Genomic DNA, 18,988 nt, shown 5'->3' on the forward strand with positions numbered 1-18,988 from the left:
TTCTCCTAGAACTGAAAATTCTACCATCTTGTGATCACTGTGCCTCAGGCATCCTCCAACCATCACACCTCTCACAAGGCCTTCTCTATTCACAAACAGCAGGTCCAGGAGGGCGCCTTCCCTAGTCGGCTCAATCACCAGTCGTGTGAGGAAGTTGTCTTCCACACACTCCAGGAACCTCCTAGACTGCTTCCTCTCTGCTGTACTGGACTTCCAGCAGACATCTGGTAGACTAAAGTCTCCCACAAGGACAAGAGCTAGTGATTGTGAGACTTCTCCCAGTTGTTTGTAAAATAACTCATCAACCTCTCCTTCCTGGCTGAGTGGTCTATAACAGACTCCCACCACGATATCTGCCTTATTGTGGGCTCCTCTGATTTTTACCCACAGACACTCAACCCTATCATCACCATTATCAAGTTCAAGGCAATCAAAACATTCTCTAACATAGAGGACTACCCCACCGCCTCTCTTATGTTTCCTATCCTGCCTGAAGATTTTGTATCCAACCATAGTGGCACTCCAGTTATGTGAGTCATCCCACCAAATTTCTGCAATTATGTCGTAGTCTCCTTGCCCTACAATAGCTTCTAGTTCCTCCTGTTTGTTGCCCATGCCGCATGCATTGCTGCAGACCTCCCAGCCTGAACTGCAGCCTTTGCTGGGAGATAAGTGCCCAACATTCTGCCTTGAGGGTCAGGTAGGATGTGTGCCCTCAACCTGTGCAGGTGGTCATAGAATGGTGCCCAATTGCTGGGTTATATGCACTTCAAGTCTCCCATTCGGCCATTGACATGCCCATCTTCGAAGAGGCGCTCTCCCTGCTGCACAAACTGCCACACCACACCCTCGCTCTGGTCACTAGTGTTCCCTAGGCTGTTCCTCATAAGCATGGAGGTGGTTGCTGTTGCTCTGGCAAGGCCCAGGATTCATCAGTGTCTCTCACGAGAGTTGGCAGCTCCTGGTAGCTCTCTCCATTATCCTGGTGTTTCCCTGCCTCAGGAAAACCCCATTAGATGAGAGCAGGCTAACTCTGGAGTAGCTCCCCATAGAGACTGACCAATACACAGATGTATTACTGTAGCTTTACAGAGGATGACCATGTTGTCTTAAGTGCCATTTGTTTCTTCTTGCCTACTGGCATGGATTTGTCATTACTGTTTTGTCATATTTGGTGGATAAGGAATTGGCTGGATGGTCATACTCAAAGAGTTGTGGTCAATAGCTCAATGTCCAAGTGGAGACTGGTGACAAGTAGTGTTCCTTAGGGGTCAGTGTTGGGACTGGCGTTGTTTAACATCTCGGTTGCAGAAATAGACAGTGGGATTGAATGCACTCTCAACAACTTTGTCGACGGCACCAAGCTGTGTTATGTGGTCAACACGCTGGAGGGAAGGGATGCCATTCAGAGGGACCTTGACAGGCTGGAGAGGTGGGCCTGTGTGAAGTTCTTAAATGACATGCACAATTCTCAGTGAAAGTATCAAAATCATTTTTTATAGCCACTTCTTCAAAAGCTGCACTAGAACTGATACATGCCCCTTTGAAGCAGTGCCACAAATAGAATGAAGCTTTGCATGGAGGTAGACAAGAGTATACACAACATACAGCATCTATTGTGAACACACTGTCAATACATTTCTGTTAATGAAAGTTGCTATGGTACAAATCTCAGGTGGTATAAACATTTGACTGATACCTTTGAAATTTTAAAAATTAGAGGAAACTGTTGAAGAAAAAGAAAGGTAATGTACAAATAAACAGAAAATACAATTAAAAAGAAGGGAATTATGATACAATGCTCTGTTCATTTTAGGTCACACAGTAAGGGAGCCCTGTATGGGAATGGAAAGAAGTAGGCACAATTACTTCAGAAAATGTTCCAATCAAGATGTTGAAGCCATTACTCTAACTTTTCTGCTACCAACTTTCTCATCTGCACCTATGAACTAAACAGTTATTTCAAAGACTAAATCAACAATAATGCTGTGTATTTGAAATGTCTTTGAACACACTCTCACAGTCACTGAAAACCACTGTCCAACTGCCAGTTCTGAATATTTAATAAAAGTGTAATTCATGTAGATGTTTCATATGTGCAACTACTATGATCCAGGCATACCAAACAGGAAGTGACCAAATCTTATTAAAATTCATTCAGGAACAAAACAATAAAGTCTATTGTGTTTGTCAGATTCAAGAGAAAAGGATATGCTTCAAAATAACTGCAGATTCACAGCAGATTTGAGTATCTTACCTCTTTTATATAAATCTTCTATCCCCTAATCAAGCTTATTTATATATATTTAAAATATTGATAAGCAAATAAAAAAATGTAGAGAGGAATTGTGCTGTATTTGAGAGGTTTGTACAGCCCAGAGAGTAGTAGTGTTTTTCCTTTTGTACACTTACCCGATATACTGTAATGGATGGCTCTGGTGTATAACAATCCGACATGTTGGACAGGTGTTGTTTTCCTCTAAATATTTCACCAAGCAGCTTCTACAGACTAATACAAAGAACATTAATAATTAAAAAGATATAAAACAGGACATAGTTTGAAGAAACTTGTGAGGTCGCTGGGGGTATGAGGGGGTTTCTGACACCCTTGGGCAGTGCCTGTGGAGGCACTGGCCGGCAGGAAGAGGCAGGTGACAGATCTCCATAGAAGGGCAGATGAGAGCAGGGTGGCGCTGGCGATCCCCGTGGACAGGTCAAACCGCAGAAAGCCGCATAGAATAGGCCTCTAGGGAGCGCTAACGACCAAGACTATGGCTCAGTTGGGAGTGCTGTCGGCAGTTTGCATTAGAAGGGCAGTGCATCGTTAGTTGTCGGACTGCTGTCTGCTCTGCTCACCTGCAGGCTTAGGCTGCAGCCCTGATGGTTGCTCCAACTAACTGGTGGCCATGCAAGTCTACCCAGAAACTTGAGGTCTCCAGGGAATTAGAATTAGGATGATATCTTTCAAAAAAATTACTATTCTATAAGTAAGTGGGTCGTTATTTTTTCTGAGAATTACAAAGAGATTGGGACCCACTGAAAGAAAATGGTGTCCACCCATCATAACTGCAAGGCTGAGGCTGAAACCTGAACAGAACCAATTCTGATGTCACCACCCAAATAGACCTCTCAAGGACTGAAACAGTTGTCCAAATTCCAGGCTGCATGGAGCTGCAGCTCCTGGAACTCTCCCTAACACCTGAAGGCTGCGGTGGATGTCATAGCTGCAAGTGTGCCCAGCTAGAACTCATCAAAAAAGTAGCTGTTACAAGAACTCAAAAGGCTGTGCAGTATTCAGAAATGTGAGCAGGAGATCAATACACAGTACTGTATGTTGTCCCAGGCTGAGCGACAGCCCAGCATTATAACTTTGCAAGGGGAAGGTATATCTGAATTCAACTTCAAACTGACCGACACTAGTAATTCATGAGATGAAGGAGACTGGACCATTGTCTCTGCTCAGGGCAGAAGGAAGAACCTTCCCCTAAAGTGCCCCTGAATAACAAAGACAATGCTCTGGGGTTGGAGAAAAAAGAGCACATGAGTAATGGACAGAAGTATTAGTAAATGGAGAGTCCTTACTGAGAGGCATGGAAGTGCCCATTTGCCATCCAGATAGTTTCTCTAGAGACATTTTCTGCCTACCATAAGCTCACGCTCATGACATCACTGTGAGTCTGGCAAGTCTGGTAAACTCTACATATTATCATCTGTTCCTGTAATTCCAAGTAGGGACCAATGATACTGTGGCGAGGCAACTTGGAACCATCAAAAGAGACTATATGTCCCTCAGAGCAACGTTAAGAGGATCTGGAGAACAAGTGTGTTCTCCTCTATCCTCCAAGTCAGAAGAAGAGGTTCAGGAAGAAGGAAATGAATTGAACAGGTGAATGCATGATTGCGTGGCTGGTGCCATACTCGAGGTTTTGGCTTCTGTGATCATGGATCTACCTTTGAGAAGCTGGGTCTGTTGGGAGCTGATAGGATTCACCTGACCAAGTGAGGCAAGAGGGTCTTCACCAACAAGCTGGCCAAATTTATACTCACAGAATCATAGAATCACTAGGTTGGAAAAGACCTTTGAGATCATCAACTCCAACTGTACCTGTCCAATACTAAATCATAAGCACTTCATCTACCCACCTTTTAAATACCTCCAGGGATGGTGACTCAACCACCTCCCTGAGCAGCCTGTTCCAGTGTCCAATGACCCTTTCTGTGAAAATTTTTCTTCTGATGTCCAGCCTGAACCTCCCCTGGCGGAGCTTGAGGCCATTCCCCCTTGTCCTGTCACTTGGGAGAAGAGGCCAGCACCCTCTTCTCTACAGCCTCCTTTCAGGTAGTTGTAGAGAGCAATAAGGTCTCCCCTCAGCCTCCTCTTCTCAAGGCTAAACAATCTCAGTTCCCTCAGCCGTTCCTCATAAGACTTGTTCTCCAACTCCTTCACTAGCTTCATTGCTCTTCTCTGGACATGCTTCAGAGCCTCAACATCCTTCTTGGAGTGAGGGGCCCAGAACACAGTATTTGAGGTGCAGTCTTACCAACACCAGGGGCACAATCACTTCCCCGGTCTTGCTGGCCACACTGTTTCTGATACAAGCCAAGATGCTATTGGCCTTCTTGGCCACCTAGGCACACTGCTGACTCATATCCAGACGTCTGTCAACCAACACTCCCAGCTCCTTCTCCACCAGGTAGAAGGAGGAGGAAAGCTTTAAACTAGATTTATTGGGGGAGAGTGTCAGAGCCTGCTCCAGCTGGGACTTTTGTCTCAGACAATTGCAGTGGTGACAGTTATTGGTTACTGAGTGGTGTGGCCCGAAACTGCTTGATGGCACCAGGTGCCTGAAACAGTGTTACAGTTTGGTGTTTCTCATTGACAATCTTCTACTGGAACCGAGGCATAAAAGGATGGTGTGTTTCCAGTGGAAGCAAGGACAGGTAACGTGGGAGGACTACAAAGATCCTGTTTGCTACTGTAGGGCAGAAATTCGTGTGGCCAAAGCTCAATCAGAGTTGAAGCTGGCCAGCACTGTGAAGGCCAATAAAAAGGTATTTTAATGACATTTTAAAGACATTTAATGCTTTTTCTGCCTTTGTCTTCAACACTGATGATGGGCTCGCCCCCTGCTGCAGAGCCCTGGGCTAGAGGACCATGACTGTGTAAATGATAAACTCCTGATCAACCCCAAACTTGTGTGGGATTTGCTGCTCCAGCTGGATCCCTATAAGTCAATATGGCCTGATGGGATTCATATGAGGGTACATAAAGAGCTGGCTGATGTCATAGTGAGGCTGTTAAGAAATGTTATATTTAAAATAGCAATTATAACAGAAACACTGATCATTGATGAATCAATAACTAGGATTGGATGTAGGAACAGTATGATTCTGTTGATTTCTAATGCATTGTTCTGTATCCTAGTAACAAACCCGAAGGTACTTGTTCAAAAGACCTTATATGGTAAATAGGATCAAAGTGTGTTTAGGAAAAGTATGTACTAACTACCCTACCCAAGTAGAACATACACCTGCAATAGCCAAAAGACCATCATAAATTTTGTAGAAGACAGAAGAATAAGTTTCGGGGGGCAAGAAAGATATACCTGAGCGGTCAAGTGGAGATAAGAGCAGATCCAGCCAAGAAAAATCGACAAGTTTGCCAAAAGAACAAAAGGTGAAAAGGACAACGCGAGGAAGACTACTTACTTCATCAGGACGACCACCAGAGGGGGCTACGCAGGCACAATAGAGACTGATGTCACAATAAGGCGATGAAGCAATTTACCTATGCATATGTATTAGAAAGGTTGTAACCTGTTGAATATACATTAGATTGCGAAACTTTTAAAGAATAAAATCCGGACGCGATGTGACGGTCTTTGGAACCAGATCTGGGTGCGTACCCCTGGTTCCCAGGGCCTCGAAATAAAGCACCACATATAACCTCCCAGTGTGGTTATGTTTGTCATTCTGCTAACAAGGCCTCTCAATGAATTTTCAATGCTCTTGGGAATCTGGCGAGGTATAAGTTGACTGGAAGCTGGAAAATGTCCCAGTCTTCAAGAAGGGCAGCAGGGATGACCCCGGTAACTACAGGCCTGTCAGTGTCGCTTCAGTGCCTGGTAAGATTATGGAGAAGATTATTCTGGGAGTTACTGAAAAACACCTAAAAGACAACACAGTCATTGGTCCCAGCTAGCATGGGTTCATAGTGGGAAGGTCCTGCCTGACAAACTTAATTTCCTTCTATGACAAGGTTACCCACCTACTTGACCAAGGAAACCACTTGACGTAATCTTTCTGGATTCCAGTAAGGCCTTGGATACTGTCTCTCACAGTATCCTCCTGAACAAAATGTCCAGCATTCAGTTGGATTAACACATGATTCAGTAGGTGAGCAATTGGCTGATGGGTTAGGGTCAAAGAGTCATGGTGAATGAGGTTACATCAGGCTGACGACCAGTCACTAGCAGGGTTCCGCAGGGATCCATCTTAGGACCAGTACTCTTTAACGTTTTCATAAATGACCTGGATGCAGGACTTGAAGGTTTACTAACCAAGTTTGCAAATGACACAAAACTTGGGGCAGCTGTTGACACTCTTAAGGGCAGAGAGGCCCTGTAGAGGGATCTGGACACATTGGAGATCTGGGCAATTGCCAACCACATGAAGTTTAACAAGGGCAAGTGCCGGATTTTGCATTTGGGCACGGCAACCCTGGATATACGAACAGACTGGGGAGCAAGAGGCTGGTGAGTAGCTCTGCAGAAAGGGATCTGGGGGTTCTGGTCAACAGCAAGTTGAACATGAGCCAAGAGGGCCAATCGTGCCCTGGGGTGCATCAAGCACAGCATTGCCAGCCAGTCGAGGGAGGCGATTGTCCTGCTCTACTCTGCACTGGTGCGGCCCCACCTCGAGTATTGTGTGCAGTTTTGGGTGCGACAGGATAAAAAGGATATCAAGCTACTGAAGGGCCACAGAGTTGGTGAAGGGTCTAGAGGGGAAGTTGTATGAGGAGCAGCTAAAGTCACTTGGTCTGTTCAGCCTGGAGAAGAGGAGACTGAGAGGGGACCTCACAGCAGTTTACTGCTTCCTCACAAGGGAAGGAGGAGGAGCTCATCTCTTCCCTCTGGTGACCAATAATAGGACCTGAGAGAATGGCAGGAAGATGTGCCTGGGGAAGTTTAGTTTGAACATTAGGGAAAGGTTCTTCATTCAAAGGGTGGTGGAGCACTGGAACAGGCTCCCCAGGGAAGTAGTCATGGCACTAAGCCTGACAATATTCAAGAAGCATTTGGACAACGCCCTCAGAAATATGGTGTGAATGTTGGAGTTGTCCTGTTCAGGGATAGGAGTTCGACTCGATGATCCTTGTGGATCCCTTCCAACTCAGGTTATTCTGTGATTCTGTAACTCCTGATTGGTGGAGGATGCCAATGTGTGAGTACCATCCCTCTACAGTGACTCAGAGAAAAGCAGGGGTCTGAGCAACCAAAGGGGCATGCGCAGACCTGGAGGGGTGAAGCTCTGGTCAGCACAAAGTGAAGATTGAGCATTCACGGGACCACCGACCCATTCTAAGTGCCCCCTGCCCAGAGCAACAGGAGAGCCTGTGCAAAAGAGAACTTTCGAGAACAACTAACAATGCATGCACAGGGTACCTTGTCAATGACTGTCCAAGGGGTGGGACAGAGGCGGAGCCCGGGAAGCCAGGAAGATATAAAAGACAGACTGGCCCATATCATGGAGTTAACCTACTAATTTTGAGTGTGTGTATCTATAGATCACAGAATCACAGAATCACAGAATCACAGAACAACCAGGTTGGAAGAGACCCACCGGATCATCGAGTCCAACCGTTCCCATCAAACACTAAACCATATCCCTCAGCACCTCATCCACCCGTGCCTTAAATACCTCCAGGGAAGGGGACTCAACCACCTCCCTGGGCAGCCTGTTCCAGTGCCCAATGACCCTTTCTGTAAAGAATTTTTTCCTAACGTCTAGCCTAAACCTCCCCTGGCGGAGCTTGAGGCCATTCCCTCTCGTCCTGTCCCCTGTCACTTGGGAGAAGAGGCCAGCACCCTCCTCTCTACAACCTCCTTTCAGGTAGTTGTAGAGAGCAATGAGATCGAGAGATCGAGACTTTGTGGACTCCAAGGGAGGTGAAAAAAAAAAAAAAACACCTACCTTTCCTATCTTTTTCCTACTTGCTTCTTTCTTTTATTCTTTCCAAGGGTATTGAAGGAGCTGGCGGATGTGCTGGCCAAACCCCTTTCCATCATCTTCCAGCAGTCCTGGAAGAATGGGGAAGTCCCACTGGACTGGAGGCTGGCTGATGTTGTGCCCATCTACAAAAAGGGCCGCAGGGAGGACCCAGGAAAGTACAGGCCTGTCAGTCTGACCTCAGTGCCAGGGAAAGTCATGGAGCAGGTGATCTTGAGTGCTATCATGAAGCACATGCAAGAGAACCAGGTGATCAGGCCCAGTCAACACGGGTTCACGAAAGGCAGGTCTTGCCAAACTAACCTGATTGCTTTCTATGACAAAGTGATTCGGCTGCTGGATGAGGGAAAGGCTGTGGATGTGGTCTTCCTGGACTTCAGTAAAGCCTTTGACACAGTTTCTCACAGCATTCTGCTTTGGAAACTGTCAGCCTCGGGCCTGGACAGGCGCACACTCTCCTGGGTGGAAAACTGGTTGGATGGTCGGGCCCAGAGAGGGGTGGTAAATGGAGTTAACTCCAGCTGGAGGCCAGTGACAAGTGGTGTCCCCCAGGGCTCAGTGCTGGGTCCAGCCCTGTTCAATGTCTTTATCAATGACCTGGATGAAGGCATTGAGTGCACCCTTAGCAAGTTTGTGGACGACACTAAGCTGGATGGAAGTGTTGATCTGCTGGAGGGTCGGGAGGCTCTGCAAAGGGATCTGAACAGGCTGAACCACTGGGCTGAGTCCAATGGCATGAGGTTTAACAAGGCCAAATGCTGGGTCCTGCACTTGGGGCACAACAACCCTATGCAGTGCTACAGACTAGGAGAAGTCTGGCTAGAAAGCTGCCTGGAGGAGAGGGACCTGGGGGTGTTGGTTGACAGGTGACTGAACATGAGCCAGCAGTGTGCCCAGGTGGCCAAGAAGGCCAATGGCATCCTGGCTTGTATCAGGAACGGTGTGACCAGCAGGTCCAGGGAGGTTATTCTGCCCCTGTAGTCGGCACTGGTGAGACCGCTCCTCGAATACTGTGTTCATTTCTGGGCCCCTCACCACAAGAAGGATGTTGAGGCTCTGGAGCGAGTCCAGAGAAGAGCAACAAAGCTGGTGAAGGGGCTGGAGAACAGGCCTTATGAGGAGCGGCTGAGAGAGCTGGGGTTGTTTAGCCTGGAGAAGAGGAGGCTGAGGGGAGACCTCATTGCCCTCTACAACTACCTGAAAGGAGGTTGTAGAGAGGAGGGTGCTGGCCTCTTCTCCCAAGTGACGGGGGACAGGACAAGAGGGAATGGCCTCAAGCTCCGCCAGGGGAGATTTAGCCTGGACATTAGGAAAAAATTCTTCACAGAAAGGGTCATTGGGCACTGGAACAGGCTGCCCAGGGAGGTGGTTGAGTCACCTTCCCTGGAGGTGTTTAAGGCACGGGTGGACGAGGTGCTAAGGGGCATGGTTTAGTGTTTGATAGGAATGGTTGGACTCGATGATCTGGTGGGTCTCTTCCAACCTGGTTATTCTATGATTCTATGATTCCTTATTTTTCTCTTTCCCACTATTTTCCCTGGTTCAATAATGTACTAGGCGAAACTTCATCTCTGGTCATCTCTACCACATTTCTTGCGGCTCTGAAGTCAGTTAAGTTGTCTCTTTTCTGAGTCGTTTGCAGGTGATTGATGTGATTATTTGTTGGGCTTTTGGTTGCCCAGGGTGAAGTGTTAATAAAGTTATTTTTGCCTAAAGTTCTCTGGGCCCCTCTGTGGTAGCCTTGCTCAGCCCTGGGAGGCACACAGTTCCCTCTAGAGTATTCAGTTTTCCTTTGTCTGTCTTGTTTCCCCAGTCGGCAGCAGAATGCATTTGCCCATTCTCAGGAGCGGGTCGTGACTGAGAGGGATGGAGTTCTGAGCACCAGACAGGAGCCAGGGGCTGATGATTTGGAACCAACAGGGAAACACCTGTGAAATGCCTCAAAGGAATCTGAACATGTTCTTCTAAAAAGGTGGCAAGGAAGATAGCCCAGTTGAAGCTCCTCTGTACCAATGCATGCAGCATGGGTAACAAGCAGGAGGAGTTGGAAGCCACCGTGCAGCTAGAAATGATCTAATTGCTCTTGCTGAAACATAGTGGGATGAATCGCACAACTGGAGTGCTGCAATGGATGGCTATAAACTGTTCAGAAGGAACAAGCAAGGAAGGAGGAGCGAGAGGGTTGCCCTCTATGTAAAAGAATGGACTGGCTGCACAGAGCTGCCTTTGAAAAACAGCAATGAACAGGTTGAGAGCTTATGAGTAAAAATGAGGGGCCAAGCCAACAAAGGAAACCTCATGGCTGGTGTTTACTACAGACTGCCCAACTAAGGGGAGCCTGTGGATGAAGCATTCTTACTTCAACTATGGGAAGCATCACAATCACAGGCCCTGATTCTGCTGAGGGATTTCAATCACCCTGACATCCACTGGAAAAGCAGCACAGTGAGCCATAAGCGGTCCCAAAGACTCCTGGTGTGTGTTGAGGATAATTTCTTAATCCAGGTGATAGACAGCCCGACCAGAGGAGAAGGGTTACTGGACCTCTTGCTCACCAACACAGATGAACTGATTAGAGAGGTCAAGATTGGTGGCAGCCTGGGCTGCAGTGAACATGCCCTGGTGGGATTCACAATCTTGAGGGATATAGCCCAAGTGAAGAATCGTCTTAGGAGAGCAAACATCCAGGCGTTTAAGGAACTAATGGCTGTGACCTACTGGGAAGATACCCTCAGCTGCCAGCTCTGTTAAGCTTCTTTTCCCCTCTTTAAGGATGCTTTTCTTAGAGTGCAATAGCTTTCAATTCCCACATGTAAGAAACTGGGCAAAGAAGGCAGGAGACCAGCATGTCTGAGTAAGGATTGTCTGGCCAAACTAAAGTATAAGAAGGAAACACACAGGCAGTGGAACCAGAGACATGTATCCTGGGAAGAATATAGGGATGCTGCTCACATGTGTAGGCATGGGACCAGGCAGTTGGAGCTGAATTTGACAAGGGATGTGAAGAATAAGAAGGGTTTCTACAGGCACACTGGCCAGAAAAGAAAGATTAAAGAAAACGTCCACCCCCTGATAAATAAGACAGGCAAGCTAGTGACAACTGACATGGAAAAGACTGATTTTTTTTTTGCCTCAGGTTTCAATGGTAATGTCTTTTCCAACATCAAAACTCTGAAGCTCAAGGCAGGGATTAGTGGAATCAAGTCTCTCCCTGCATAGGAGAAGATCAGGTTCGAGATCACCTGAGGAACATGAACATAAGCAAGACCGTTGGACTTGATGAGATGCATCCCAGAGTCCTGAGGGAATTGGCTAATGTAGTTGCCAAGCCACTCTCCATCATATTTGAAAACTCATGGTAGTCAGATAAAGTCCCTGACTGGAAAAAAGGGAAACATCACACTGATTTTTAAAAAGGGTAAAAAAGAGGAGCCTGGAAACTACTAACCAGTCAACCTCACCTCTGTGCCAGGGATGATCATGGAACAGATCCTCCTGGAAGACATGCCATATGGAAGGCAGGGACAACTAACATACCTTCACCAACGGCAAATTGTGGCTGACTAATCTAGTGCCCTTCTACAATGGAGTGACTGCATCAGTGAAAAAGGGAAGTGCTACAGACATCTATCTGGACTACTGTAAGGCCTTTGATATGGTCCTCTGAAGCATTCTTGCCTTGAAATTGGAGAAATATGGGTTTGGTGGATGTACTGTTAGTTAGATAAGGAATTGGCTGGCTGTGCTGGGCTTGCTTAACAAGGTGGGTTTTTTTGGGGTGGGTCGGCAGGGCGGGGCTAAAGGGGCAGCTTCTGTGAGAAGCTGCTAGAAGCTGGGGTGGTCTGGCTTTGGGGTGTACCTGCCTCTGGCCAAGACAATCAATGATGATGGTAATGCCTCTGTGATAACATATTTAAGAAGGGAGAAAAATGGTGAGGGAGCAGCAGTGGAGAGAAGGGGAGAGGTATGGGCTTTCCCCCCACCCCTCCACCTGCCCCTAGTCAGTCTGCTAGGGCTCCTTGGACCTGTCAGGCTGGTCCAGCCTGGAGAGGGAAGTAAGATGTGTGAGAAACAGCTCCAGAGACACTACATATGAGAGAAACAACTATGCAGATATCGGATGTGAGAAAAATAGCACTGCGGAGAACGGTAAGGTTAGTGAAGGAGTGGGAGAAGATGCTCCAAATGCCCAAGCAGAGATTCTCCTGCAGCCCATGGAGGAGACTATGGTCGAGCAGGCTGTATCCCTGCAGCCCATGAGAAGTCCTGATGGATATCCACCTGCATCCCTTGAAGCACCCCACGCTAGAGCAAGTGGAGGTGCCCAAAGGAGACTATGACCCTGTGGAAACCTATGGTGGACCAGGTCATGGAGGACTGCAGCCCATGGGAAGGACTCACATTGGAGAAGTACATGGAGGACTGTCTCCTGTGGGAGGGACCTTGCATTGGAGCAGGGGAAGGGGGTAAGGAGTCCTCCCTCTGAGAAGGAAGGAGCAGCAGAGACAATGCGTGATAGACTGACCAAAACCCCCATTCCCCATCCACAGGCGCTGCTCAGGGAGAGGAGGTAGAGAATATCAGGAGTAAAAGTCAAGCTTGGAAAGAAGGGGAGGGTGTGTAATAAATTGACTGGTAATAAATTAGATTGATTTATTTTATTCACCAAGTCAAATCTGGTTTGCCTGTGATGGTAACTGATGAATGATCCCTCCCTATCCTTATCTCAACCCATGAGTTTTGACTTTGTTTCTTTTGATTCTCCTCCCCAATGGGATTCAGAAGGGGGAGGGGTGACTGAGTAGCTATGTGATTTTTTGTTGCCCTTAGGGCTAGAGGCTACATAGACCTTTGTTAACATCTGGGGCTCAAAACCACAACAGTGGCCACATCCAAAGAGTTAGTCAACAGCTCAATGTCCAAGTGGAAACCAGTAATGAGTGGTGTGCCTCGAGGGTCCATATTGAGACCAATACTGTTTGATATCTTTATCAATGACATAGACAGTGAGATTGAGTGCACCCTCAGCAAGTTTGCAGATGACACCAAGACAAGTGGTGTAGTTGATACATTAGAGAGAAGGGATGGCATCCAGAGGGACCTTGACAGGATTGAGAAGTGGTCTCATGGGAACCTCAGGTAATTCAACAAGATCAAGTACAAGGTCCTGCACATGGATCAGGGCAGTCCCTGGTATTATTACTGGTGAAGTGAAAGGGCCTGATCAACAGGCCTAAAACAATATGTATGACCCATGGATGATTTGTATTGCATTGCTATGTGCACTGTTCAGTCTGTAACTTCTCACATTGCTATTATCAGTAGAATTGGGCCATGCTATTCTTAATACATAAGAGTGCGAGAGAGTGTTTCATTATCAGTGGAACTGTATTCTGTGAGAAAGTATTTTGTGGCTGGCGTTATCGGCAGAATTGGACTGTGCCACCTTAATTGTAGCTTCTCAAGCATATAAGATGAGAAAAGGAAAACTATCAACACCGGGGGTGACCAATCAGCACGAATATGGATGCTGTGTGAAAAAAAGAGAGGAACTGTGCAGGAATGTTGCATCTCTACAGCCCATTAGCTTAAAGATAAGAGAGATCCAGCTGCTTCCTTATCTCCTCTCTTGGGACCTTGGGTATGTTTGGGGAGAAGGGGAGGTGGTAAGCAGCTGGGGCCAGAGACTCTGCATTTTGGGGTGATGTAAGTTGTTTGTTCAATGGTATAAAAGCTAAGCCCCTCGCAGCAATGGTCAGATAGCTCACCTACGAGAGGATACACTGCATATGCCCTCCTAATTGTCCAGGGACAGGCCCTCCAAATCTTTGCTGCAAAAAAGGGGCTCCCCAGCAACTGTGGATCTGGATGATGATAATAAATGGGACAATTGGTGATGTATCTTTCTTAATTACTGTGTGTTCTCTTGTAGTAATGATTAGATGCATTGCCTCTAGAAGATGTTACTGTTAACTTGTTGATCACTACTAATTATTTGTTTTCTTTCTTGCTGTAATGACTTGAGTAAAACTTGATTTCACAGAATATTTGAGAGTTTAGGTTTTTATGCTGATCATGCTTTATGCTAAAAGCCTTGTGGTAAAGCATACAGGCTGGGGGATGAAGGGATTGAGAGCAGCTCTGCAGAGGACTTGGGGATACTGGTGGATGAGAAGCTGAACATGAGCCAACAATGTGTGCTTGCAGCTCAGAAAGCCAACTGTATCCTGGGCTGCATCAAAACAAGTGTGGCCAGCAGGTCGAGGGAGGAGATTCTGCCCCTCTACTCCACTCTGGTGAGACCCCTCCTGGAGTACTGCATCCACCTCTGGGGTCCACAGTACAAAACAGATATGGACCTGTTGGAACGCGTCCAGTGGAGGGCCACAAAAATAGATCAGAGGCCTGGAACAACCCTCTAGGCAAGACCAATTTTAATAGTTAAAGGCAGCATTACAGTATTTGGGACAAAAGAAAGCAAAAGCCTAGATTAAGGTTCTAAATGTTTTACTTGGAACAGCAAGGCACTTGAGATGTGGAACGTGTGGAGAAAGGACTCAAGAATGACCTAAAAAGAAGAATGTGCATTAAAGCTGATGAACAGCATCTAAAAATCAAATATAGTGGAAAAAAATAATATCTATGACAAATCTGAAACATCATATCTCTGTAAAGCATGCCACATTTCTTCTAATATTCAGCAGAAAAACTACAGTCCTAAACATATACATTACCATTTACTATATATGGTTTCAAGTTTGTTTTCCTTACTTGTCTCACAAAACAATATATTTTTTCTGAAAAATAAGTGCATAGCAAAGCTTGCATTATTCTGGATGATATAAAATAAAACTTTAAACTTCAACTAAAACTATTGAAATATCTAGCACATCAAGTAAAAAAAAAACAAACCCCAATTTTAGCTTACAGCATTATATTTCCACTTACAAGTATGTAAGCATTCTGTTACAGTGGTGGCATCAATCAGGTATCCATTGCATAAATGACAGGTTATATGGGCATTGATGTCCCAAAGCTTAATCTTTCTAGCCATCATCTTTGGTATCTGTAAAAAAAAACAAAAACAAATCACCCACACATTACATAGTGACTCTCATGTACTGATGAGGTAAAATTAGTTTTGGAATAAATTAGCAACTATAACACACCTTAAAGATATGCTTATGAAGATAGCTTCAGGTCTTGTATACTTATGCATATTTTGTGAATGAGTACTAAACTTTTAAAAGATAATAAAAATGAATGGTGAAATAATTGAAAGCTTCGCTATTTTACATGTCAAGGTTTCAGTGTGGAAGAGTCCTAGTACATCATTAACACTGATCAAGTGTAGTGGGTTAGCCTTGACTAATTGCCAAACTCCCACTCAGCTGCTTCCTCACTCCCCCTCCTCAGCAGAATGAGGAGAGAAAGTAGGAAGAATGGGAATGAGAAAACTCATGGCTGGAGTTAAAAACAGGGAGGTTGCTTGCCAATTATGGTCACAGGCAAAACAGACTCAACTCAGGGAAAATTAATTTATTGCAAACTAAAATAAAAGTCAACTAAAATAAATCAAGAAGTGGGAAACAAAAAGGCAAATATTAAACCAACACCTTTCCTATTTACTTCTTCACTCCAGACCCTCCTTAAGCTTCACTGAAGGGATGGTGGTGAGGGGTTACAGTCACTACATAATGGTTTCTCTCTGCTGCTGCTTCCTTCTCACACTTTTCCTCTGCTCTGATGTGGTTTCTCCATGGGTAGCAGTTTCTTTAGGAATATTCATGAAGCAGATTTTTTTTTCTGCTGATTTATTCCCTGCAGCCTGTGGAGGATCTGCTCCAGCACCATGAAGCACCTCCTCCTTTCTGATCTTTCTCGCTCTTTCGGAGACATCCAGCAGCAGGACGGTGAATACTGCAGCGGGGTGACAGCTTGTAGCAGAGGGGCGCTTGCCAGAGCCGGGAAAAGCCCACGAAAACCCATGAGAGAGCGGGGCGGGCGGCTCCTGGCTCCAGACACCCAGAAGGGTCAGCTCCCGAGTGGTGCCTGACGTGAAGGGGCGGTCCTGGCAGCTACCGCGGGAGTTTTAAACGGACCCTAAGGGAGCGCCACGACCTGGAGCGTGGCAAACAGGTGCAGGAAGTGTTAGAAAAGTGCAGAGCATGTTGGTAAAACAGGGCAGTTTGAGCAGCAGTTTGAGCGGGCAGGACGAGCAGGGACGGTAAAGACAGGGGTTGGAGGTCGGCCAGAAGGGACCGAGGATCATGGTGGCCACCCTCACCCGGCAGAAAATTAAGGCTGCTCCAGATACTGCACCAGCCAGGACTGATGCAGCAGAGCCTCAATGGGTGCATGCAGCTACCCAGACATCAGGCTGCAGGGAGTGCCCCCATCTCACACTGACTCCAACCACCAGTGGTGACTTCACTTGTGGAAGCTGTGCTCAGGTGGGGGGAAGTCCTCCACTTGGTGTCAGAACTAAGGGAGGAAGTAACCAGGCTAAGGACCATCAGGGAGTGTGAGAGGGAGATAGACCAATGGAACAACACCCTATGCTCCCTCTCACAAACTAAGCAGGCAGACAGAGCTACCACGGTTGAGAACTCCCCATCCACTACCTGTAAGGCTTAGGAGAAGAATGATGGGGAATGGCAGCAAGTTCCTGCCCAGCGCAGCAGGCGCGTTGTCCCCATTCAGACAACAAACTCCCGGGTTCCCTTGCAGAATAGATACGAAGCACTGCAAGTGGAATCAAACTCCACAGAGGAGGAGGATGGCTCCCAGAGCCTAGAAACATTCCCTAGGTTGAGCCATCCACAAATGACCATCAAAACAACCTCTGTGAAGAAGAGAAGAGTCATTATCTTCGGGGATTCCCTTCTGAAGGGAACAGAAGGCCCGATCTGCCGACTGGACCCACTACACAAGGGAGGTCTGCTGCCTGCCTGGGTCCTCTGTGAAAGACATCATAAGAAAGCTTCCAATCCTGGTAAAGTCTACGAATTATTACCCTCTCTTAATATTCCAAGTAGGCAATAATGATATCCAGAGGAAGAAACTCAGGGTAATTAAGAGGGACTTCAGGGCTCTGGGAGGAATGGTGAAGTGCTCCGGGGCACAAGTAGTGTTTACCTCTACCATTCCAATTACAAAGAATGAAAAATAACAAGAAAAATCAGATAATTAATACCTGGCTCCAAACCTGGTGTGAGGAGCAAAACTTTGGGCTCATTAATAGATGTGAAGGGGGAGCAGGATAAAGGCAGCCTTGACAGAAAAGAGCCTGTGAATGGCACTCCAGTGCCTGAGAAATGGTGTACTGGTGAGGACCTCCAGTATGTAACCTCAGAGTGAGTGGGGGGAGAGTACATCTAGTGACAGAAAAGATGTAAACGGCACTTATGGGTTAGATAATTTAAGGACCAGTCATTTTGGAATGAACACTATTCCCTTTAGGAGTGCTGTGGGATTAACAGCCCAACTGAAGTGCATCTACACCAATGCACGCAGCATGGGCAATAAACAGGAGGAATTAGAAGCTATTGTAGGGCAAGGAGGCTATGACGTATTTGCCATTACAGAAATGTAGTGGGAGGACTCGTATAACTGGAGTGCTGCTATGGTGGGATATAAATTCTTCAAGCAGGATATGAAAGGTAGGAGAGGTGGTGGGGAAGCCCTCCATGTCAGAGAGTGCTTTGACACCCTCGAGCTCGATAATGGTGATTACAGGATTGAGTGTCTCTGGGTAAAAAATCAGAGGAGCCCACAATAAGGCAGATATCATGATGGGAGTCTGTTATAGACCACTCAGCCAGGAAGGAGAGGCTGATGATCTTTTTTACAAACAACTGGGAGAAGTCTCAAGATCGCTAACTCTTGTCCTTGTGGGAGACTTTAGTCTACCAGATATCTGCTGGAAGTCCAGTACAGCAGAGAGGAAGCAGTCTAGAAGGTTCCTGGAGTGTGTGGAAGACAACTTCCTCACACAACTGGTGAGTGAACCAACAAGGAAAGGCACCCTCCTAGACCTGCTGTTTCTGAACAGAGAAGGACTTGTGGGAGATGTGATGGTTGGAGGACACCTGGAGCACAGCGATCATGGGATGGTAGAATTTTCAGTTCTAGGTGAGGTGAGGAAGGTGGTCAGCAGAGCAGCCACCTTGGACTTCCAGAGGGCAGACTTTGGACTGCTCAGAAGGCTAGTTGATAAAGCCCCATGGGAGACAGTCCTTAAGGGCAAGGGCCCAAGAGGGGTCAGTGCTCCTCAAGAAGGAAATCCTGGCAGCACAGGAGCAAGCTGTCCTCATGTGCTGGAAAATGAGCCATTGGGGAAGAAAACCAGCTTAGTTGAGCAGAAAGATCTGGGTGGATATCAAAAAATGCAGTAAAGTACATGACCTTTGGAAGAAGGGGCAGGCATCTCAGGAGTACTACAGGGATAAAGTGAGATCATGCAGAGAGAAAATCAGGAGGGCTAAAGCCCAACTAGAACTCTTTCTGTGAAAGATAATAAAAAAAATCTTTCTACAAATACATCAACAGTAAAAGGAGGAACAGGGAGAATATCTAGTCTTTATTGCATGCAAAGGGAACAACAGTGACAAAGGATGAGGATAAGGCTGAGGTACTTAATGCCTTTTTTGCCTCAGTCTTTAACAGTAAGGAAAGATGTTCCCTGTGTATAAACCCTAACAAGCTAGAGGAGCAGAACAAAGCTCCCATGATCCAAGAGGAGGTGATTGGAGTCCTG

The 18,988-nt window shown here is 46.5% G+C and overlaps 1 protein-coding gene across 4 annotated transcripts in view; it reads right to left on the reverse strand.

The window, feature by feature from the left end:
* Positions 1–18,988, reverse strand: part of LOC138733857 (polycomb group RING finger protein 3-like) — a 121,608-nt gene that overhangs the window by 33,227 nt on the left and 69,393 nt on the right. For all 4 annotated transcript variants that reach the window (XM_069881361.1, XM_069881360.1, XM_069881363.1 and 1 more), the window contains exons 4-5: positions 15,178–15,295; positions 2,413–2,509 (exon numbers count right to left, since the gene is read on the reverse strand). In XM_069881361.1, coding sequence (XP_069737462.1) covers positions 2,413–2,509; positions 15,178–15,286 — 206 coding nt within the window. In that variant the 5' untranslated portion in view covers positions 15,287–15,295. The remainder of the gene's footprint in view (positions 1–2,412; positions 2,510–15,177; positions 15,296–18,988) is intronic.

The sequence above is a fragment of the Phaenicophaeus curvirostris genome (genome assembly GCF_032191515.1).
Source record: "Phaenicophaeus curvirostris isolate KB17595 chromosome Z unlocalized genomic scaffold, BPBGC_Pcur_1.0 scaffold_52, whole genome shotgun sequence".
Classification (NCBI taxonomy): Eukaryota; Metazoa; Chordata; class Aves; order Cuculiformes; family Cuculidae; genus Phaenicophaeus; species Phaenicophaeus curvirostris.